Consider the following 24,402-nt stretch of genomic DNA (forward strand, 5'->3'; position numbering starts at 1 on the left):
GCTACCTGCTGTGTGGATGCAAATTGCCTGGTTTGAGTAAAGCTGCAGAAAGGATTTGAGAAACGTTTTCCTTTGCTTTTGGTTTGGGGAGTATTTCTATGGAGATGTTACTAGGCAAGAACATAAAAAAAACAATAACTAATTTGTAGGTGTTGGATACCTCAACCATGGATTGTCTTTCCACATACTTTCCGTTCCATTTTATTTTCAGACATGTGAAATAGCCATGAATTAAGTCATTTAAGTTGGACGCTTGCCAAAAATCCAACTCACATCCGAGTTGAACTTCAAAACTTCCTGCCACAACCCGTGTCTCTTGCAAAGGCAGTGATTTTGCTCTTACATTTCACCCCACGCTGCTTTATGCTCTGTGAGGAGAGAGGAATCCTGTCTCGGGATTAGGGATCAGAAAGATGTTAAATCAGATTCCAGGAGTGCAGGTGGAGGCTGGGACTTCAAAAAGGCGGCAACAAAAGAGCTCCCCCCTGGCGCACACGTGTTGCATCTACTTGGCTCCCAGTCGGCACGGTGTCAGACAATGGGCCGTGGCTTTTCTGTCTCTGTTTTTAGACAAGCTGAGGTGAGCAAAGAGCCCCCAAAAGGCTAAATATAGGCCACGATTACCGGAGAATGGACACATGCAGGGCCTTTAGGGGTTGCCGGGCTTTAATACATGGTAACGCTTAGTTTATTTGGGAACCTGGGGAAAGCAGAGTTATTGCATTATATGATTCTATAAAGAGCTTGACTACGGCCACCAACAGAACCTCAGCAGGCCCCACGCGCACCTGTGCCTCTGAATAGTATGTTTTTTGAAATAGTTCTTGACATATTTGCAATAGAATGTCACCCTTTGTTTGGTGACCTGGTGGCTGCTGTTTTTCTTTAGCTCAGAAAAATCTAGCACCTTTAGTGACATTAAGAGAAACATTAGTTTAAGAATTCATTATAACAGCAATGTAAGCACTAAACTAACTCAAGAATCACATGTATTTCAGAATATGTTTATAATATTCTAAAGTACAGACTAAAGTATGAGATAATTAATGATATAATATGCAGATATGATATGATCCAAATGATCTTTACAAATTGCTAATTGAAATTTCAATATAAATTCAGTTACAAGTAGTGAATATTGAATGATAAGATAAATAGTGAATGTCGGTGTAATCCCTCATTCGTCCAGGCGTGTTCCATAGTAGAAAAAACTTCAGTTGTAGTCATCTGGACTCAGTTTGAAAAAATAGACGTTTCGACTCTCATCCAAGAGTCATTGTCAATAAAAGAATTTAGGTCGAGAACTCCGATATTAATACTGTTCTGTGGTAAGACCCGCCCATTGGGCGGAGCCTTCCTGAAGTAGAAAGAGTTGTTTGTTTCAACAGAAACTCCCCCTTGTATCTACCGAGCTAGCCTATTCAGAATCTTAATGGGCTATTAGAAACCTCTTTGTCTTTGTGAGACCCTGGCTCAACCACCCTGAGTACCTGATTAGCATCTGAATGTCCTCTACCTTTCCAGGGGTTCAGAATCCCATTATAAATAACAGGAAGATGAAACCTAAGCCCTCCATTTCTGTTTAAAGAAGGTCTTTCTTTTTTAACAAAAATAGCTTCCTTGACTCCTCTTTCAAACCATCTTTTCTCCCTGCTTAAAACCTTCACATCACCGTCTTCAAACGAGTGATTAGAGGCTTCAAGATGGAGATGCACGGCGCTCTGTGGTCCTGAACTAGTATTTCTTCTGTGCTGATAAAGCCTCTTGTGTAGAGGCTGTTTCGTCTCACCTATGTAACGTTCTTTACAACTTTCTTCACTGCATTGGATCGAATAAACTACATTGCTCTGTTTTTGAGTCGGCAACTTGTCCTTTGGGTGAACCAGTTTTTGTCTTAAAGTGTTTCCTGGTTTAAAATAAACAGGGACTTCGTGTTGTCTAAAAATTCTCTGCAGTTTTTCCGACAGGCCAGACACATAAGGGATAGAAACACCCTTCCTTCTCTGTTCAGTTTCCCTTTTGTCCTGCTTCTTGGTTCTCTTCACTCTGTTGAGAGCCCAAGCGGGGTAACCACAGGCTGAGAGGGCATTTCGGACATGTTTTTCCTCTTTCTTCTTGCCCTCTGAGCTGGTGGGCACACCTTGAGCTCTGTGTTGTAAGGTTCTGATCACACCCAGCTTGTGCTGTAGTGGGTGGTTGGAACCAAAGAGCAAATACTGGTCCGTGTGTGTAGGTTTCCTATATACTTCTATTTGGAGTTTCCCGTCCTCTCCTCTGATCGTGGAACAATCAAGAAAGGCCAAGCGATTCTCCTTAGCGTCTTCTCTTGTAAACCTAATATGTGGGTCCACCGCATTGATGTGATCAGAGAAGGTTTCCAGCTCTTGTTTCTTGATTGTTACAAAAGTATCATCGACATAGCGGAGCCACAGTTTTGGGGCTATGCCTGAGAATGAGGCCAGTGCCTTCTTCTCAAAGTGCTCCATGTACAGGTTGGCCACTATGGGAGAGACGGGCGAGCCCATGGCACAGCCATGAATCTGTCTGTAAAATTGTCCCCGGAATTGAAAGTAAGTGGTGTTCAGACAGATGTCCAACAGTTTACATATGTGTTCAGGTGTCAGTTTGGTCCTTTCCTGTAGGGTGGTGTCTTCCTGCAGTCTGATCCTCACCGCTGCTACTGCATCAGAGGTCGGGATGCAGGTGAACAGGGACACAACATCATATGAAACCATGAGGTCATCTGGGTCCAGTTGGAGATGTTTCACTTTATCCACAAAGTTGTGCGTGTTTTCCACATGATGTTCCGAATTCCTCACAAGCGGAGCCAATATAGTTGTTAAATGCTTGGCCACATTGTAGGTGATGGAATCTGTGCTGCACACTATGGGTCTGAGTGGAACCTCCTTTTTGTGTATTTTTGGAAGGCCATAAATGCAAGGCATGGCTTCACCAGGATACAGTCTGTAATACAGAGGCCGGTCTATCGCTTCCTCTTTTTCCAGCCTTTGTAAACAGTCTATCACTTTCTTCTTGTAGCCACTGGTCGGATCTCTTTTCAAGCGCTCGTATGTGGTCGTGTCCTCGAGGAGGGTGTGGACTTTGGCTTCGTAATCAGCTGCGTTGAGAATCACAGTGCAACGTCCCTTGTCTGCTGGGAGGATGTTGATGCTATGATCTTCACATATTAGGTTTACAAGAGAAGACGCTAAGGAGAATCGCTTGGCCTTTCTTGATTGTTCCACGATCAGAGGAGAGGACGGGAAACTCCAAATAGAAGTATATAGGAAACCTACACACACGGACCAGTATTTGCTCTTTGGTTCCAACCACCCACTACAGCACAAGCTGGGTGTGATCAGAACCTTACAACACAGAGCTCAAGGTGTGCCCACCAGCTCAGAGGGCAAGAAGAAAGAGGAAAAACATGTCCGAAATGCCCTCTCAGCCTGTGGTTACCCCGCTTGGGCTCTCAACAGAGTGAAGAGAACCAAGAAGCAGGACAAAAGGGAAACTGAACAGAGAAGGAAGGGTGTTTCTATCCCTTATGTGTCTGGCCTGTCGGAAAAACTGCAGAGAATTTTTAGACAACACGAAGTCCCTGTTTATTTTAAACCAGGAAACACTTTAAGACAAAAACTGGTTCACCCAAAGGACAAGTTGCCGACTCAAAAACAGAGCAATGTAGTTTATTCGATCCAATGCAGTGAAGAAAGTTGTAAAGAACGTTACATAGGTGAGACGAAACAGCCTCTACACAAGAGGCTTTATCAGCACAGAAGAAATACTAGTTCAGGACCTCAGAGCGCCGTGCATCTCCATCTTGAAGCCTCTAATCACTCGTTTGAAGACGGTGAGGTGAAGGTTTTAAGCAGGGAGAAAAGATGGTTTGAAAGAGGAGTCAAGGAAGCTATTTTTGTTAAAAAAGAAAGACCTTCTTTAAACAGAAATGGAGGGCTTAGGTTTCATCTTCCTGTTATTTATAATGGGATTCTGAACCCCTGGAAAGGTAAAGGACATTCAGATGCTAATCAGGTACTCAGGGTGGTTGAGCCAGGGTCTCACAAAGACAAAGAGGATTCTAATAGCCCATTAAGATTCTGAATAGGCTCGGTAGATACAAGGGGGAGTTTCTGTTGAAACAAACAACTCTTTCTACTTCAGGAAGGCTCCTCCCAATGGGCGGGTCTTACCACAGAACAGTATTAATATCGGAGTTCTCGACCTAAATTCTTTTATTGACAATGACTCTTGGATGAGAGTCGAAACGTCTATTTTTTCAAACTGAGTCCAGATGACTACAACTGAAGTTTTTTCTACTATATAAATAGTGAATCATTTTGCACTCAGAGCTTTAGAAATGCACTGCAGCTTTTTTACATACATGTCTAATAAATGATGTTTAGCAGTTTTGATGTTTGCCGTCATATAGGACTGCATTGATTTATGTGCGTATTTTGATATTGATTGTAACCATTATTTGGACTTTGGACATTAAAACGCATGTAAAAAGACCTTTTATAACCAAGACACCTCCATTATTAAATCAAAATATCGTTAATTATAATTTCGTATTTTCATCAGTAAATTACTGCAAAATACAAAAAATCTCAATGTACAATAGAATTAACCGATTAAATAGTTCTGAACAATAAGTGCTGACTAAATGAATAAATAATTGTTTGTTGCATTAAGAGCAAATCATTTCCTTTTCCTGTCTGAGCAAGGTGTTTTTTCTGGGATAAATGGTGTGTACAGTGACTTATGTGGGCTGTTTGCTGTTGAATGGCTTCTGTGGTTTCTTTTAAGAGCTGCACAGGTGTGGGTTCTGTCAGCTTTGTGAAGATGTATGAGATAAAGGCCCCGCTGTTTTCTTTAAATGCAGAACTGCTGCAATGTACATGGAGCTCTCCTGACAGTGTTGTATCTGACGATATGTTTAAGGCAACATCTAATTTTCAAAAAGTCACCCAGAACCGAGAAGAAGTGCTTTATTTACTTTAACTTATAATGGCTGGGGTTAGATGCTCACTCAGAAATCAGATAATGATCATATTTTGCTATGCGTGTGAACATAGCCACTGTCTAATTGATTATTGCGAAGTTTATTAAGTAATTTTAAGCCATGTGTTGTACGGTGTAAAAGTGGGATGATCATGGCTGCAACTAACTCTATTTTGTCAATTAGTCGATTACACCAATTTCATTTTACCATTAATTTTGAGTTTGGATAAGGTAGAGTTCACATGTCCCTTTTTGGATAGATTAGATTATTGCTATTCAATTCAGCAGTGACATCACACAGAGAAATGCAATTAAACATGTGTACAACCAATCATTTTGACCTTTGACTTGTCTTCAATGACTAATGGAAATCAGGTCATGTATCTTCGACTCCTGTTTGATTTTTTTATATATGGGGCCATGAGAAGTCCAAAATAATTAATCAATTACCATACCTATCTTCAAAAGACCAACAATAACTTCCATTGTAACCATCGTGAAACTTTTCCGGGAACCTGTAAAACTATTTACAGGCCATTGTTGGGGTAAACATTTGCACCATGCATCAGACTGCCAGTGGCTCCTTTTTTCTGGGGAATGTATTTTAGGAGTGTGGATGCATGTGCTTCTCTGCCTGAGTGAGCCAGCCCACAGTCGACCATGTGAGGCAAACATACCGAGCCTTATTCCGACTGTCCATTCATACGATGTGACTCTGACCTGTTAGTTAGGGATGTAATGTTGTTAAATTAGTTACTGCCTGATAGATTAATGCTCAAAAAGCCCAGAGATATATTTTTAAGTTCATGTCTGTGGGTTATTTTGGCGTGCGACAGGTGTGAGCTGCGTTGATGATGGAGATTCATGTGGCGTTTCGTCCCTGTTGGCATCCTCGTAAATGTCAATGCCAGAAACTTCCAAACTCCACTAGTCAATCACCAAACCATAGATCTCGAGACCAACACGACGGTTTAACTCCCAAAGGAACCTAATCCCCTCTCCCGGGGATGCACCTCCCTCAGTCTTAATGTTTGCAACCGTCGCCCCCTTTTGTGCCGCAATCCTCGGAGGCGGTATTGTGTGACATCCTTTCTATGCTCTCACTCTTGCACAAAGATTTGCTTCGCTTTATTACTCCCCAAAGTGACCGGGTCCTCTGCGTTTACTGGTTAAATGGGCACCAAAACAAGGTGGTGTAATTTGGCGTCGAGGAAAGTGGTGGGAAAACATTGTGTTCCCTTAGAATGATGAGGTTCTCTTATATAATAACGGACATCAGACAAATGGAAAAGATGACATTCATTCTTAATTTGGAAATGGACAAACTGAAGTGTCTATGGACCAATTGGGACTGTTTTCTTAATTTAGCTGTGCCATGTTTATGTTTATTTTGTTTTTATGTTTACTTCTAGTTGTACTTTTATTTAAAAAAGAAGAAAAAAAGCTCTCTGGTTGTGTTCTGTTTGTTTTGTGTTTTATGTTTAATAATTTTAAAGACATAAAAAAAAAAGAATGATAAAGTTCTACCTGAAATGTCAAATATTCACATATAAGCAAAATCCCAATATCAGCGGTTACATTTTCTCAACTCAAACATCTCCTAGAATGGGATGTAAGCGTCATGCTGACAATATGTTTTAGCAGTTTAAACTATATGAACATGCATATCGTCCCTCAAAACAAAGCTTCTTACATGTCTTCCCGCTGAGGATTTTAGACGTTGCTGTTGGCACAGTCTGACCCTGGAGGCCTGATTGGTTGTTAACACACGCTATTGCCGTGGTGATTGTAAGAGTGATGTAATTGTCTGTGTTTAGCAGAGCTGTCTGAGGCGCCAGGCCAGCACTGTAGATATTTACTACCACCACAACCTTGTGATCGAGTATTCTGACACGGTGCCGGACGGTTCCATGTGGAAAACTTTGTGAGGGAACAAACGTAGAGAGCCTTCACTGACGCAGGCTGTGATGTCACAGAATGCATCCCCCTAAACATGCTTGATGCTGCTAAGCTTCTTCAGAAATAGAAATGCATCCGTCGACCTAGTTTTAGAGGAACTCATGATTATGTGTTAGTGGTCAGCAGCTGCATGGAATATTTTGGAGAAACCTCAACAAAGTTACAGTAAAATATTTGCAGACCTGTGTGTAATAGCAGAATGGTCAAATAATGATTAATTCAACCTCACAAGATTGTAGATCTATAACCAGTGCATTACGTAGATATGCAAATATATATTCACTACTCATATATTTATAAATGATTGTGGTGTGAATAAGAAAATGCCTCCATAGTGTTATTTTACAGACAAAACTCCCCCACTCACTGCTGAAACTTCCATAATGTATTTAATTGGAGAAAGCTCTGGTGCAGCAGCTGCCCTCCGGCTTTTACAACACCAGATTCATACAAGTACAAACATGCATCCAGTTTGTGCCTCTTCGAGCTGCGCTGGAGCTCTGTTGGGCTTTTGTTGACGTTTTTCTTACTCTGCCATGGAGACGGAGGCAAATACACTGGGCTCCCACCACCTGTCGCACAAAGACAAACAGTTGTACATTGCATTGTTACAAGTTGCTCCACCCAACTGGACTGCAGTCTGACGGTGCAGGGGCCACATGCAGCGGAACAGCCGAGGGTGATTCCATCTTTCTTTCAACTCCCATTCCTTCTATATCCACAGGCTAGTTTGACTACATACACAAGTCCTTCACATATCCAGGAAAGTTTAATAAAGATATATGGTGTAGATGTGCATGTGTATAGTGCTGTCATGATTAGTCGTAGAAGCAAGTTTAATTTTAGAAGTAAAACATAATTTACAAAGTAAACCTTAAAGTAAAGTGCTTTTTCTGTCTGTTGTTTGTTTCACATTCAGAAGGTTTGATTTCATAAAGCACAAGTCACATATTTGAGGATCTATGAGACGATGTGAATGAAAGTGAATTACGGATATCAGTATTGTTTGATCATGGCATTGGTAATTGTGACTAATCCAAAAAGGTGTAATGTCACAATAAGCATAATCATTGTTGATATCTTGACATTAGGGCTCCAATTAACAAATATCCACTCACAGTTATTTCTATTGTACATTGAGATTTTAATCTTCTTATTTTAAATTGTTTCTATTTTCTACATTTTGATCACATAATGTCACGGTCATTGTTATAAAAAGTCCAGTCCAGTCCAGATACTGTAACTATTATCAAAATACAATTACGGTATGATTAATTTAATAGTTGATTAGTCACGATTATTCTGATTCATCGTTACATTATTACGTGACATTTCTAATAGAATGTACTCCATATCATGTATTTGATTGTTTTAGTATTAACTAGTGGCATAATTTGGGTTGGGTTGGGAGTTTTGCATCAGTTTTAATTTTTGTTTGATGATTTGTGCAGCTTTATCATAAACAATCCCATATTGAACCCCTGGTAAAGGCTAAAGGAATTGTGTTTAAAGGGTGAGTCTGCTGGCCATAATAAAAGTGCACATGCCCTGTCTGGACTGTCGCTCTCTTTAACTGGGCGCCCGTGTGACAGGCGGAGCTATACCATAACACACGGACATACGATGTGTGGACGTCAAAGGTCAGAGGACTTGGCGAGGGTGTGAGCGTATGTGTTGAATGTGCATGCACGATGCCACACTTGTTTTAAGAAAGGAAACATGTAATTATCAAGACGTTCAAATAGTGAGTGGTCACGCGGGACATGTTTTCACTGTTGTGTTAATGAGAAAGTGGAAAATGTGGTGTGTCATTACTTTTGTCATTAATCAATACTCAATTTCAATAGCAAGGAAAAAGCTAGATTGTCTATACCAATGTTGAAACCACAATGATAATAAACAACACAATAGAAGTGGCTAGCACTCTCACCTCACAGCAAGAAGGTTACAGGTTCAAATGTTCATTTTCATTAAATATTATACACAACCATCATACATTTTTGTTTTAGAGTTGTTTTTTTTAAATAATACCATATTTTCCGGACTATAATTTTTTTTTTCTTCATAATTTTGGCCGGGGTGCGACTTATACTTATATTTATACTTATTTACTTATACTTATACTTATACTCCGGAGCGACTTATGTGATATTATTTGTTATACTTGAAACTGCATTTCATATATATGTTTTTTTCTTCTCTATTAACCTTTTTTTGGCTGGTGCGACTTACAGTGCAGAAAATACGGTATCTGTTTCTTATTTGCCTTATACTCACAGACAGCTGCTTCCAAGCTACTGAGGATCTAAACAATACAGTTTTCCTCATACAATTTGACTGCGAGAAAAGACATTAACAGCAGTCAACAATTATGAGATATACAGATACTTTGTGATGAAGGCAATGTTTGGTGTAGTCATGAAGTGTTTCCATTTTTGGAGCGAACATTATAACATACAGTATTTGAAAGCTTTTTTAACCGTACAATGTTTTTATGACTGACAGAAAGCAGCCTTTTAGAGCACCAGGTTAGAGCCAGGTATTAAAGATGGTATAAAGTAGATATAGTGGTATAGATCCCTCTGACGGTGCTCTTTGACCCCCGTCCTCCACACTCCTCCTGTCATGCCCGGTCTGTGTAAGTCAGGGCTCTGCTCAAGTGTTTGTGCCACATGCTCGTCAGTCCGCCTCATGTCTTTGGATGCCACTGGGATCTGGTGCCGTGGCGCTGAGCTTGCCAGCACAATATTTCATGCCTCTCCAAACAACATGTAGACACAGGACATATTTCAGCACTGTGTATGTTTAGACAAGAAGGTCATAAATGAAGCTGAGCCTTGACCGGTCAGGCCTCGCCTTAAAACATTAAATTATCTGACCAGGCAGGGGGGTTATAAATATGGATTTAAGATTTTCACAACAATGTACATTTGTAGAAATTATTGTTGACTGGAAAGAGTTGTTACGGTACTAGAATTGTAAACTTAATTTCAATACTAAAGAAAAGGCTTGATACTAAAGCAATTTAAATGTTTCTCAGGCAATAATGTCATTTTCAATACTTTTGAAATACCGGTAGTAGATTGGATAAAGATCAAGATCATTTGGTCCTATTTTTGTCAAAACTTACTCTGAACTAGTTACAAAACTAGTTAAGTAGGCAAGTGGATATTTATTTGTCAACCCTAGAGGACAAATGCTTTCATATTATTAGGACAGTGCGGTTGAGAAAGCCGTTTGGGAGGCTGATTTGTGTCTGACTAATGCTGTATTTGCTGCAATTGATGATTATTATTATGTTGATATACGGAATTATGTTTTATTATAGTATTTAAAATAGTGAACAACAGCTACCCTTAAGAGGCTTTTTAGATTGACTGCCAACATCAACATTGCTGAGACTTCATATTCAGTCCAAACGTTAAACATGACACTCATCATCACGAGCACCATTAAAGTTGTAATAATGCTGGATGGGTGGATGCTGTGAATAAATGGCTGTGAGCTGAAGAGATTGTCGCTGTGCTGTACGTCACTGACAGGTTCCTGAAAGCAGGGGCATGCCCTGTTTAGGGGGGCATTAGGAGGGGGGCGGTATGTGGCGCTATGTTTGGAATCTGAGCTGGAGCTGCGTGCCAGGCCTCACGTCTCTGCTCTTTCCCCTGTGGCAGCTCTGGCATGCTCCCCAATCCTAGAAACCTGCAAGTAAAACTAAATCTGCTCATAAGGCTGTACAGTTATAATTGTTCTTACTGCAATACACACCACTGCAACATTTTGATTGCGGAGAACAAGAGATATTATTGTTCAAGTCCTAAATCAAATCAGTCCGTAGAAAAACGTCCTGCTTCAGTCCAAAGAACGTCTTTGGTTGGTCGGCTTTCCCATTAGTTGCCTCAGAAGGTTGTTTAAAGAGAAAAGTGTTTAAAGAGACACAATTTAGAATATGTAGTTCCTTCAAGATACATGACACATCTATTGTACCTACACGTCTTTCACTTTTTCAATGATACAGTCCATTGCTGGTCATAGGGTTTACTCAATAACAAAAATAGTTTGTCTACTTCAATTTTACCCTGAGATAGTTTTTCCTGTTATCACAAGCTTAAGGATTAGCTTGACAAAAATAACAGTAATCAAATAGTTAATATGCAATATGTATTTGTATTTATGTTCATACAATTTCAATCTTCAAATATAATATGGGGGCCAACTTCCCACTGGGTTGTATATTTTGTTGTTATTTACAAATCTTTTGTTTGCCCCAATTAGTGCTCCACTTTAAAAATAACCTCATCAACATTTTTTGGCATACTCTGTCCTGTCCTGCCCCAGGGCACTGAATGCAGTCTTCATTTTGTTTCTCTGCCCATCCGGTGACATGGAGGTGGAAGTGCTCACTGATTAACTCGGAGTCACACCCCTTTGGAAAGCAAGATCAATGAGGAATTTTACACTTTTACCCAGTTTTACAAATTAATATTGTATCTCAAGTTTCACAATATTATCATAAAGTTAATAATCTTTTTTGATGCCACTCTCTAGCTGCTTATTGGCAAAAACTACATAAACCATGAGCCTTTGCGTAGTTGTGTAGTTTTCCATTATAACGTTATTAATACTGTAGTTAAACTGTTATGTTGCTAATAATGAGTCTAAACGTGACATAATATATTTTTTGCACTAAAGGCTCATGGGTATCTTTAGAGAGTAAGTGGCATACCTTCAATACTCCTCACATAATGGTAAATATTGTTCTTGAGGTTAAAGCTGTGACAATACCTCATTTACAATCATTTCAAACGATAAATGTGGCGTTGTTTTTGTTGTTGCAAGAAGCACAAAAGATAAAACAATTCCCACGCTGCTCTTTGACCTCTCCCGCTATCAATCAGTCACCCAGAAAGCTACTTGAACTTCAGACCACTCCTTCTCGTGCCCAGGCTGAGGAATCCATCAAGATAATTATGGCGGTGACTTAACAGAGTCCACGTCCCGGCGGCAGATCGATAGGCTTCGCTCTACTTTGGTTTGTGTCAACTGCTCCTGTTCACGGGCCTTGAAAAGCTCACAAGACGAGTGCGGGCCTGCCAAGAGAGTGTACATGTGCTGTATGTCTAATGTTTTGTGCTCAGGCAAGAATCAAGTTTTCAATCTCCACTTAAGGGCAGGGAAAACATTGCTTGGGACTGTTTTACAAGGAAAATCAATATGTCACTCTGATATCAAATAAAAAGAAGGGTGTAGTGTGGGTTACATCGAGGTAAGTGTTGACTTTGTAGGTGCAGTGAATAAGTAATGTACAGGGTTATAAATGCCAAGCCACACCAAATCCAGTTGGTGAAAGAGCGCTTTGAGAAGAGAAAGTTTGTTGGGCATGATTGTTCAATGCTAGAGTCACCTTGGCCTCTGTAATTACGAGAGAGAGAGAGATTTAAATTTGAGACTTGGTTGTTCTTTCACTTTGTGTACGTTTACTGCATGTTTGGATGTGTTTGTGGTCTAAGTTGCTGTGCTGATATTCCACATAATTACTGGGACAAAGTGTATAAAGTTATATGCGGTTTGTGATCCTTCCTACTTGTGTTCCTCGGTGCGGAGAGCGGAGCGTCGTTATGCCCGGCGCTCACGTGATCTGTTTGGTTTGTCTGTCCCTCGTGTGATGACTGACTGGAGGAAGTGAGCTTTTTCCTAGGCTGCAGCTTGGAACTTCTGAGTTGAGATTGCGTGAAATGATCTCAATTGGGTCTTTTTGTTTAATTTGAAAAGACAAAGAGTGTGAATCTTTAAGAAATTGTTAGTGCATTTAAATGTAGATTTTGTTTTCGTTTTTTGAATGTCTTTTAAATGTGTGATGTTTTAAAATGTGTGTGCTGTTATGTCCCAAGTCGCCCTTGAAAAAGTGTTCTCGATCTCAATGTTCCTACCTGGTTAAATAAAGGTTAATATATACATGAATAGAAAGAAAAGCTTTTATTTATTTATTTTTAACTGGGTGAGATTTTGGTTAAGTTTACGAACAGGGTTATTGTTAGACACATTGGGCACATTGAGTTTATTTGTAGAGCATAATTTGCAGACAAAGTACTTTACATAAGAGGAAAAGATGCATAAAGTTCACATTGCAAACAGATAAAATATAAATAATCGCTATAAGGGAAAGTTAGAGTTAAAAAAGAAAAGGTTTGGGTTAGATTTGGACAGAAACTTTAAAACCCAATTTTGAGTTAATAGCCTTATCTCTACCCACTATAGGGTCAGTTCATAGCAACCATGCATTACCATGACAACCAGCAATTCATTATCATTTCCATCTCTTCAGAGTGCGACATATGCTTAGATTTTCACTAGAGCTGGGTTTCGATTCAAATTTCAAGAATTGATTCGATTCCGATTTTTCCGTTTCAAAATCTCAGATCCCATCCGATTCGCTCCAATTTCGATCTGATTTCCGATTCGATCCGATTTCAATTCGATCCGGGGGTTAATGTTATTAAAAATTAAAAATGTATTTTAACCGTTTCCTTCACTTCATGACTGTGTATACACATAAAACTAGTATTATATCAATATTAAACAGCAAATCTTACAAGTATTGGTAGTTACTGATGGAAGACTGATGAAAAGGTTAAGGGTCAATACCTTCAAGAAAGATAATCCAGGAGTCCTGAATTATCTTTCTTGAAGGTAGATTGAAGTTCACTGAGGGAAATGTAGAAAACATTTTAATTTAAAAAAAAATATATTAAAAAAAAAAAACAATCTTTGGACGTACGAATATCGGTCATTAATATGCGACGCGATTACAAATCGGAAAATCTCTTTTTTCAACCCAGCTCTAATTTTCACTATCGTGCCAGTTTACAGTGGAAACGTTTGATGAACAGGTATTGTAAGTCTAAATTAGACTTTAGAAAATATCCCTTGTGTTCACACATGACCCATATTTGACAAAGAGATGGTGAGATTTATTACATTGTGTATAATCTTTACTGTAACCTGAAAACACCTGCACTATGTTTATCCACTCCAGGCTTTTACAGATTAGCTAATTGTTTGAAACTACCTTCATGGCCACAAAGATAACCGCTACGGTCGGCACACTTTGTCAAAAAAAGACCAAACAGGAAGCAGGGAAACACTAGCATCATTAGTCGTCCGGTGCTGATCAATTCGAAAGATACAAAGGCCTGATCTTGTGCCCGGACACTCACAAAAAGGAAATACTGTGTGAACCGCTTGTTTCAGGACTAGAACCAGCATAACCTGAGAAAACGTACCACACATATCAAACTAATGACATTATTATTTGTGTGTGTCTTTGTAGCTCTTCCATGTTGCGTATGTCCTCATCAAGTTTGCCAATTCCCCTCGGCCTGACCTCTGGGTGCTGGAGCGCTCCGTGGACGGTGGGCAAACATACAGTCCCTGGCAGTATTTTGCACGTAAGACTGTGTTATGACCTATTCGTAAATTGTGTCCAAAAACCCGTACATTTTACTTAAAGTGTTGGATACATCAAAGAGAAGTTATCTGAATCCCTGCTAAAATTATTGCCCGCTCGAGCTATCTTGCCTTGTAAATTCTGACCTTTTTCCAAGTAAAGAGAGCATAAAATCAACATGGCGTCAAAAATCTTCTGCAGTTAAGCTTTTATGACTCTGTAGTTTGAAATGTGATTCCACATAAGTCAGACTTAATATTTAGTGGCTAGGAAAGCTTAAACTGGTATTACTGAATTGGATATAGCCATTCTTCCCCTTAATACTAATTACACCTATGTTTTCCCTGCACTTTTGGGCCGGATTGTCTGCAGTAAAGCAGGTCCCATTGTGGAGATGGATTAGGATGTTTGCAAAGGCACAAATGTAGCTCCTCAGCATATCCATCAGTCTCCAGACAGGAAGTGTGGGGTTTGCGTCGAAAGCTATTTTAAAAGAAGGAATATTTACATTGAATTTTAGGGGTTAATCTCACATACTGGAGTGCGTGCCAAAATTTGCACTTTGGGTTTTGTTCTGTATGGAATTTGGTGTCTCTAAAAAATATAAACATGACTTTTTTTGCCATTCACAGATTCAAAGCGCGAGTGCATAGAGCGATTTGGAAAACAACCTAACGCCCGAATAGTGAGCGATGACGATCAGATCTGTACCACGGAATACTCCCGCATTGTGCCTCTGGAAAATGGAGAGGTACAATATTATAATTTCCAACAACTATAAATGTAAATTAAAAAAAATCTGTTTTGTGCAGGTTGTGGTGTCTTTAGTCAATGGTCGTCCAGGAGCCCTAAACTTCACGTATTCTCCAGTTTTGCGAGACTTCACCAAGGCCACAAACATTCGGCTGCACTTCCTCCGGACGAACACTCTGCTGGGCCACCTTATCTCCAAGACACAGAGGGACCCCACTGTTACTCGCAGGGTACAGCCTCTGCACTGTTCACACCTTGAGTTCATTTTCTGTAGAGGAATATTCGCTAGTTCTTGCTTACAAAGTGCTAATGTAATTTACAAACTTATCTAATAGAGTGAATCTCAGTCTGAAACATGTGTACTTTGCTTAGATGTTTACTTTTCCATTAATGTATTGTTTTTATTCTTTTACATTAGCACATTAGACCTTCAAAAGCAACTTACTAACAGTTTTGTTGATACTGATCTGGATTCCAGTCATGCACTCAAGTCACTGGTTTAAAGGAAACATTCTTCTTTGATGCCCACAGTATTTCTACAGTATCAAAGACATCAGCATTGGAGGCCGCTGTGTCTGTCACGGACATGCACAAGTTTGTGGAGGCAACCGCCATCAGGAGAGTCCAAACAGGTTTGCTAAATTATCATCAATACTAGTTTCAGTCAGTATTTATTGTCTGTTAACAAAACAAAAGTTTTAAAAGATTAGAATTGTAATTTCTGAAAATCATCAAAAAACACTGTAACAACTACACTAGGAGAAATTAATCATCACTTACATTTACATGGACTGAACTTCTGTATTGTGTCATGTTTGAGAATTATGTGGGTCCTTGAGTCCTGCATTAGTGAATTCATTATAATTTATTTTTTTACCAGAACTATAACAATTTTAATGTAAAAACTGTGAAAACAACCCTGTGTTCCTTTTCCAAACCAAGCTTAGAGGAGTTCCGTCATCTGTATGCAAATGACTGAACACTAGGATGTTCATAATATGCTTGTCACTTGAAGTTACTAAAAAAGCCAAAAGGAAAAACACAGACCATTGCTGAGCTTATTATAACATTGCATGATCAATACAAGAATACCTGAATAACTTTCCACTCTTCTCTCCTGCTAATACAATAGATTGAATGTCTAAACCCGGGCGTCTACTCTCTGTCCATCTTTAGACTGCAGTGCGAGTGCCAGCACAACACCTGTGGCGAATCATGTGACCGCTGCTGTCCTGGTTTTAACCAGAAACCGTGGCGCGCTGCAACTGTCCACAGCCCCAACGAGTGTCAGCGTAAGTGTCCGCCGATGCCCCTGAGCGCAACCACGACCATAGCCCTCTCCACGCTGTTGCCGCTTTGAATTACAAGAGCACAAAGAGGCTGGAGGGTCCTCTTGCAACGCGGCTCATATTTAAGCCCTATTGTGGATGCCCTCATATGGTATTGTTGAGAGGCGCAGGGAAGACAGGGGATTCCTATGGCATGTGGGACGAGTATTATGGGGCGCAGCCAAGGTCGTGTTCACACTTCTGGGAAAACTGACCCGAATCAATGTTTTATTTATCGTTGCAATCAGAGTCTGCTTTTGAATTCGAGAACACATCTGGAAGTGGTCTGGAATGTATGCCATGTGATTTGCCTTGTTTGGGTAATTTGTCATAACCTTAGAATTAGAATAATCTGTGAGTGGTTCCACGCTTGAGAGATTTGTTAATAATAAGTTATATCGACATATCTGTCAATAAATAATAGCTGGAACAAGATTTTTTTGTGGGGGGGCTCAGTATTTATCACGTGCATTTGTTTTCTTTATACTGGTGGGGGATTTTTGATATTTTATTGTTGTGCCATAAGATTGGAGTTATAGAGGGTCGAATAAGTAACTTTTTAGACTCATTATAGATGCAAACTAACTACGGTACTAGTGTTTCATTCTACTGTTTTTTGAATCCAGTTTACTGAGATTTAGGTCTGTTCAGTGGCATAAAGTAGGATAAAGTACTTTTAATGTTATTGTTGTATTTTGCTCCCATATATCTCTCTTCAAAATGTGTTATCGTGACGGAGCCTTTTGTCGATCCCCCTCACTACACTATACATTATGACACCTACTTCTCCAGTGCTAAGGAATAAGATCTTTAAAATCTTTGTCACTTTTGGACCCGGTGTGTTTGGAATAACTTCCTTTCGTCTTCTTAGCACCTCGTTCTCTGTCGCCCAAATACCCTCAATGCCATCTTATTAGCGGGCCACTCTGCCAGGCACAGGAGACCAAAGTCAGCTGGGGTCTAATTGCTTTGGATTGTTGACAGATAGTTTCATGAAATATGACCTTACGGCAGCTACAAAGGCAGCGAGGGGAAGATGAAGAACGCCTGTAATCCAATCAGTGCACTGTGGAGAAAAAAGCACCGTAGTCATTCATAAAGATTACTGCAGGAGGTACACAGGAAAAGGACGTACCGTGTTTCTCCAAAATCTTAACAACTGGGCTTATCGCTTTCACAAAATTAGTAGCTTACGTGACATAAATATAGACGCAGGGAAATCACAGGTAATTTGCCGGGGTATATGGAATAACTGTTTGTCTCTGCGTGTGTGTGGGGGGGTTTTCCTTTCTAGCCTGCCAATGTTTCTCCCATGCCTTCGACTGCTATTACGACCCAGAGGTGGAGCAGAGGGGAGCAAGTTTAGACATCTTCGGCAGGTACGACGGCGGAGGAGTGTGCATCGACTGCCAGGTATGAACCGAGTATCAAGTCCAAACCCATTCCTGTGTGAGCATGAGCAGATCTGGAGGCAAAACCTGTGGGAGAAGTGCAAGCGCGCCGTGAGCTTGTGAAGTAAAAATACAGCTTAGCATAACAATAAGTCAGTGAGTAAAGACGTTTGCCAACATACTCTGATGATTATTTCTTATAATTATTGTAAAAGCTATTATACAATAATGCAATTTGTTTTACTATGAAAACTGTTCTGCTCAGAGATGTCACAATATGAAATGTTTGTGTTTCGATTATTGTGAGAATAAACATTAGAATTTATTTTCACAACACAACACAAAATGACCAGAGAGTGAACATCTAAATAATACCACAAGTAGACAACTGAACATAAATACAAACAAAATCACGGTACATTTAAATTGAAATAAAAGTCCCATTTTGTCCAAAGTCTGTCGAATAGATTTAAAGATTATTCACAATTATTAACACCATGACCGTCGTCTAATGAGCTAGCAACGTGATAAAGTGAAGTTTACGTCACATAAACAGCAAGATAAAAAAGCACTTTAGTGGACGAACTGAAAAGACATTATATTGGTCACAAATATTAGTTTTTTAGTTTTTACGACTATATTGTGACTTGAATAATTCACCACCATGTGCATCATTTAAGAAGCACATAGACAGAATGGGCTTATAATTAGTGTTGAAAGAAACCATTGCCCCAAACTCCAAGACTGCCGTGGTTGTAGAGGTAAACGTTTATTACAACTAGAGAGGAACTTTAAAGTGATAGAATGATGGATTCATTTAAAACATCCATTTATCAATAATGTGCTTTTTTCTCGTTGTGTTTCTTACAGCACAACACTGCTGGAGTGAATTGTGAGCTCTGCGCTGATGGTTTCTATCGACCTTTTGGAGTCCCACCCGAGTCTTCCACCGGGTGTATACGTACGTTTTTGGTTTTGTTTTTTGTCCTAAAATGTATCTTTTGATTTCCATTTAATTTTGTTCCTCTCATCGTAGTGAAATTTGATCGCTCTCTCGCTGTAAGAATGCGGTTTATATTTGTCAGCTAACTTGCACAGTGGAAATACACATTGTCTCAGTTGACTCAATATTGTCACAATATTGTCACAGCATGTAAAGTTTATTGAAGCATTTATAGAGCTCCTAAGATATTTGCTTGTGCATGGGCAAAATGTACATGCATGTTTTGGCAACTGTCTTCACATGGTGCTGTGGTATGCAGAGCCGACCAAAGTCAAGCCAAAACCCTGTGATGTTCAAAGGCGGGATCAACCTCTTGTTTTAGGACAGACACAAATGGCACCATTGCGTAAGTGCTACTGGCACCATGGGTTTGTAGTCTTGCTAAACAGGGATGTGGTTATGTTTACATTGCTCTAATAGTCCGTGACTGTTGCCCACCACAGAAATAGCTGCCAGGTGTGTTTGGACATTAGAAAGCGGTGGAATTAAACTGGTTGCCCCGGGCGCTTTGGAACAAACCAAAGGATCCCAGAACTTCATTATGTGAGCTTAGCAGCGGAAGATGTTGATTTAGGTGAAGCACTGTCAAAGCGATTATTATTTACTTTTGGTTGCAGTGCGAGAAAGGGCGAAGAAGAACATGTCTTTTTCTGCATTTTCAATGCTTTGTTGCTTTCGTTGTTGCAGTATTTGCAGTTGTTTTGATGCTAAATTAATGTGATAGAATTGAATTGTGTCATACGTTCAGATGGAGGGCAGGAGATTCTATTGGAGATTCACTGTTTTTAAAAGAAATATCTAAAGTTATGATCCACAAATGTCAAACCTAATAATTATTTGTTTGCTCCACTAACGCCATATTAATCTCATGGTTTAAGTCCTTTCAACTAACAACAATCACGTCTCTGTGTTTGGATAATGGCACCACTTTCTAACACTTCACTCACATGGAGCGACTGCGACTGCTGTGTTGGAGTGATATTCTTGTGGAGTGCAATTCACATGAAGAGCAGAGCTTATGGTCACAGACTATGAAAGCTGCACTCGTAAGACCTCAAGTGCATGTGATAACAAACTATGTATGTGGGAAAAAGCCTGCGGGGGGCTGCAGTGTCCAGTGAAAATAGACTCCTCATGAATTCACGTGGAGCTCCGCAGCACTTCTGCCTCCTCCACAGGGCTGCAGTGCAAAAAAGGGTGTGAAAAGGTGTTGAAAGAGGGTAGAGACATTTGGTAAATGATGGAGGTGGTCAGACCCAGAATGCCGTGGTGGTATTAATTACACATATGCAACACCTTAAACCACTGCACTGCAATACAGGCGAACACGCACTCATTACTTTTCAGTCAGGAATTCTTGCAGACTCCGCTCTGCAGTTGCCTGTGCAAGGCGTAAAGCTATTCAAAATCAGTTTTTTTATTTATGCTGACAGAGAAAACGTTGAACTGTGTCCCAATTTGTTTGTGTCATGTGGATAGGCCCAGTAATTACTGACATATTCCCCCCAAAAAGGTTAGCAGATCTGCATTTTGAAGCAAATTCTAGCATGAAACTTTGACTTACAATAAAACATTTTTTTTGAAGGCTTTATTGACAGGGGGAGGATATAGACATTCAGCAAATGCTCGAGGTCGGGAGGTGAACTCACAAGTCACAATGCCACCACACATATGCAGCGCCCTTAACCACTGCACCACCAGTGAGAGCTCTCAGACATAATTTAATGTTGTGATGTTATGCAAAATATAAGACCGAGCAATCCGCAACAGCATGTAGAATAAATAAATGGATATTAAACCATGTTTGGGCTGCTTCTGGTCACCGTCCTCAGATACCTTGGCCTGGCTTTATTGGTAGGCATACTAATATCCACATTCATGCCAGTATCATCACCAATTGTGTTATTTTGAATTTGCACTAAGGACAAAGTAGTGGTGATTCTCTTCTCTTGCCTCCACCAGCTTGCCGATGTGATGAGCAGACCACAGCTGGGTGTGAGATGGGATCTGGAAGGTGCCTCTGCAAACCACGGTTTGCAGGAGAAAACTGTGATCGTTGTGCTGATGGCTACTATAACTACCCACAATGCATCAGTAAGTCTTTAGAGCATTTATGATCATGCTTATAATTCTCTGGTACATATGCTTTGCCTGAGGTGTTTTTTTTTATTTTCTGTTTAAATGAATTGATTTATTACAATGACATATTATACCTGCCCTGAGAAACTAGACTAAACTTGCAGACACAGTCTTTAAACATTCCTTCAACTGTATCACACATTATGTTAACATTCCTGAAAATTACAGCTCTTTTGTTAAATTTACCTGTAGCTCTTTTATGCTGTCACCCTCATTGTTAAAAGTGTAAAGTTAAGGTTAAGGTATACTTTATTGTCCCACATAGGGGAAATTGGTCTATGTGTGACCGGATCGTTCCTGCGTTGTGTCTTAATTGAGTGGCCACGAGACACGGTTTTATCCGTTTATTCTGGTAAACAGAAACACAAAAATAAAGTCAAACGTGCCACGAGGCAACTCCAGCCCAAACTCTTCCCCGCACGGAGATAACAGAAGGGCAATAAAACATACCTGGTAAACAGAAACACAAAAATAAAGTCAAACGCGCCACGAGGCAACTCCAGCCCAAACTAAAAGGGATATAACACAATTAAATCAACACACTACATAGAAAACATGAAGGACGACCCGAAGGATGACTGACCTCTTCCCCGCACGGAGATAACAGAAGGGAAGAGGAAGTCACGTCCATCACATTTATAGGAGAAATATAAGGGAACACACGAAGAAGAAGAAGGGGGCTGGAGGACATCGACAGCACAATAAAACAAACACCAGGCATGTTGAACATAATATTAAACAAAAATAATATAAGATTTTGTGTGATTATACATGAACTGGTTACATATGGCATGTAGTGCTGTATCTTATACATTCACACATTCAGTAAAACATACAGGCATGGAACAAAAACATTAAAAGACACCTTAATCAATTTAAATTATATTAGAACTGTGGAAGAAGGATTCAGCCGTACTACTACAGAAGAAGTAATATCACAGATACAAATGGTCAAAAAGAGTTTCCTCAGCCGGGTGGCTGGGCGCTCCCTTAGAAATAGGTTGATGAGTACAGTCACACCTGAGGAGCCTGGAGTAGAGCTGCTGCTCCTCTACGTCCAGAGGAGGAGGCTGAGGTGGCTCGGGCATCTGTTCCGGATGCCTCCTGGGCGCCTCCCTGGGGAGATGTTCTGGGCATGTCCCACCGGGAAGAGACCCAGGACACGCTGGAGGGACTACGTCTCTCAGCTGGTCTGGGAACGCCTCAGGATCCCCCCGGAGGAAGTGTCTGGGGTGAGGAAAGTCTGTGAATCCTGCTTAGACTGCTGCCCCCGTGACCCGGCCCCGGAAAAGAGGAAGAAGATGGATGGATCCCTGCACTAACTCTCTACTCCCATTGACAAATCGTATCAAGGATGGGATAAAGGAATTTTTAACTGTGTTATTCCTACACTTAGGCAGAAGTCGCAGGTTTAGGCTTGTCACAGGCTTTCTCCCAAATCCTTTTTATTTAAGATGACCACAATCTTGACATAGTGGTATTATAAAATATGTTAATTGCTTGTACCTTCTTTGAAACCAGAATACCTAGTTTATCAGACAACCACAAAATCCCCCGCTAGTCCTATTGTGGGTAAGATTTGACTATAACAAGCAATTTCTCAAACCACCAAAATAAAGCGGACAATTTATTTATTTATTTTTCATTACTCGTTCTTTTCCTCAGACCCTACTTGCCCGCCAGGATTCTATGACCCACCCAGATGTCAACGTGAGTATGAGAGACAAACTGCAAGTTTACCCCAATATTTCTAATCAAAGTTACAGATTATTGCTAGAAGTTTAAGCTTGTATTATTATCATCAGCAGTAGTACTGATAGGAGGAGTATTAATAGTAGAAGTAGTTGTACAAGTAGTGGGAGTAGTAAGTTGAGGCGGGAGATGTATCAAAAAATTGTTGTTTTAGAGGTATGTAAAATTTAGATGTATAATATAGTTTATTTATATAGTTTATTGTAAAGTAAAAAAAAAAAAAACATTAAAAAGGCTCCAAAATAAGCAGTTGAAGAATACAAATATCTCATTATGCTGTGTTTTTAAATATTACTCACCATGTTTTTAGTTAGTTTTAATGCGATACTCTAATAAAGACATTTACAAGCACATTTTGCCACGTTTCTGCTGAAAAGCCATAATATCATCATCATCGAGAATATCGGGATTTTCATTTTGCACAGTATCGCCATTTCATTTACATGTCTTACTACTGCCATGTTATACCAGGACTACTTTATCTGTATAAAATGATCCTCTCCATCAGATGGGAAGTTCAAGTGGCCCTTGTTCCCTCAGCTCTTGGTCAAACCCCTGGGACTTTCCACTGATAAATGTCGTCCTATTATTAGTTGATAGTCCCATTGCTCAGTCCCTTTCTGTGCTCCAAAAGCTGCTCTTTAGTAAGTCGAGGACATACTAACCGCACAAGCCAAAGACTTTATCCCTCTGTCATTTGCTGATAAATTAGGCAAACAGTCACTTTCCCTAAACGTGCCCGATCAGGAATTTGTCATTTGCTCTGTGCGCTGGAGTAAAAGGAATCTAAAAAGCTGATTCTGTTTAATCAGAGGTTGCTTGGAGGCAAACAAATGGTGCCAACCTCTCCAAATACCAATGCCAGGACAGACTTGGCAGCACCAGTGTGGCCGTACCACTGTGTCCCACACTGTGTGACACTTTAACCATCGGAAGTCTGTGCCAGTCCGACTGTTCAACGAGAAAACATTCAAGACCCAAAATGTTGCTTTCATGGGGTGTGAACCATATGGAAAAAGGACTGGCCCTTCCAGTAAATTGGACCAACTTTACATAATAATTCGTTGTGTAATTTAGGAGTACTGTATCACTGTATGTTATACTTATATAAAACTGACACACGAAAGTATTTATACAGGTTTAGACGAATAAAAAAAAAACTTTAACTGGATAATTTAAATCAATCACACCCAATTTTCACTATCAATAATGTTTTTTTCCTTCCTTGCTCAATTTATGAATGCGGTACTTGCATTATTTCTGTTACAGAGTGTGTGTGCGACTCTAGAGGAACAAACCAGCAAGTGTGCGATGCATTTGGGCGCTGCCTGTGTCGTCGCGGTGTGGAGGGAGTGGGATGTGATCGATGCCAACCTGGACACCACTCGTTTCCAAACTGCCAGGGTACGGACACGACAATCGACACCATACTCTTATGTGGACTGAAGTGTTTCATGAAAGAAGTAGACATAAAAACACATACACAATCATACATTTTGAAGTGTGATGTAGTGTATTTCCGATGAAACTATTGAAACGGCTTTATGCCACTGACACAATAACCCTAAAAGACAGATAACCTCATTAAATCCTTTTCTGAATAAATAGCAGAATGAAACTACATTGAGT

General features: G+C 40.0%; 1 protein-coding gene across 1 annotated transcript in view; it reads left to right on the plus strand.

The window, feature by feature from the left end:
• The window catches only part of LOC140356528 (laminin subunit alpha-3-like), a 56,511-nt gene that overhangs the window by 1,068 nt on the left and 31,041 nt on the right, over positions 1-24,402 (plus strand). The window contains exons 3-12 of the mRNA XM_072441536.1: positions 14,291-14,408; positions 15,040-15,158; positions 15,220-15,390; positions 15,692-15,792; positions 16,337-16,452; positions 17,783-17,901; positions 18,750-18,840; positions 20,845-20,976; positions 22,687-22,731; positions 24,043-24,177. Of these exons, the coding sequence (XP_072297637.1) occupies positions 14,291-14,408; positions 15,040-15,158; positions 15,220-15,390; positions 15,692-15,792; positions 16,337-16,452; positions 17,783-17,901; positions 18,750-18,840; positions 20,845-20,976; positions 22,687-22,731; positions 24,043-24,177 (1,147 nt within the window). The remainder of the gene's footprint in view (positions 1-14,290; positions 14,409-15,039; positions 15,159-15,219; positions 15,391-15,691; positions 15,793-16,336; positions 16,453-17,782; positions 17,902-18,749; positions 18,841-20,844; positions 20,977-22,686; positions 22,732-24,042; positions 24,178-24,402) is intronic.

This window comes from Eucyclogobius newberryi, unplaced genomic scaffold (genome assembly GCF_026437365.1).
Source record: "Eucyclogobius newberryi isolate DKJ021-1_F unplaced genomic scaffold, fEucNew1.0.hap1 SCAF_12, whole genome shotgun sequence".
NCBI lineage: Eukaryota > Metazoa > Chordata > Actinopteri > Gobiiformes > Gobiidae > Eucyclogobius > Eucyclogobius newberryi.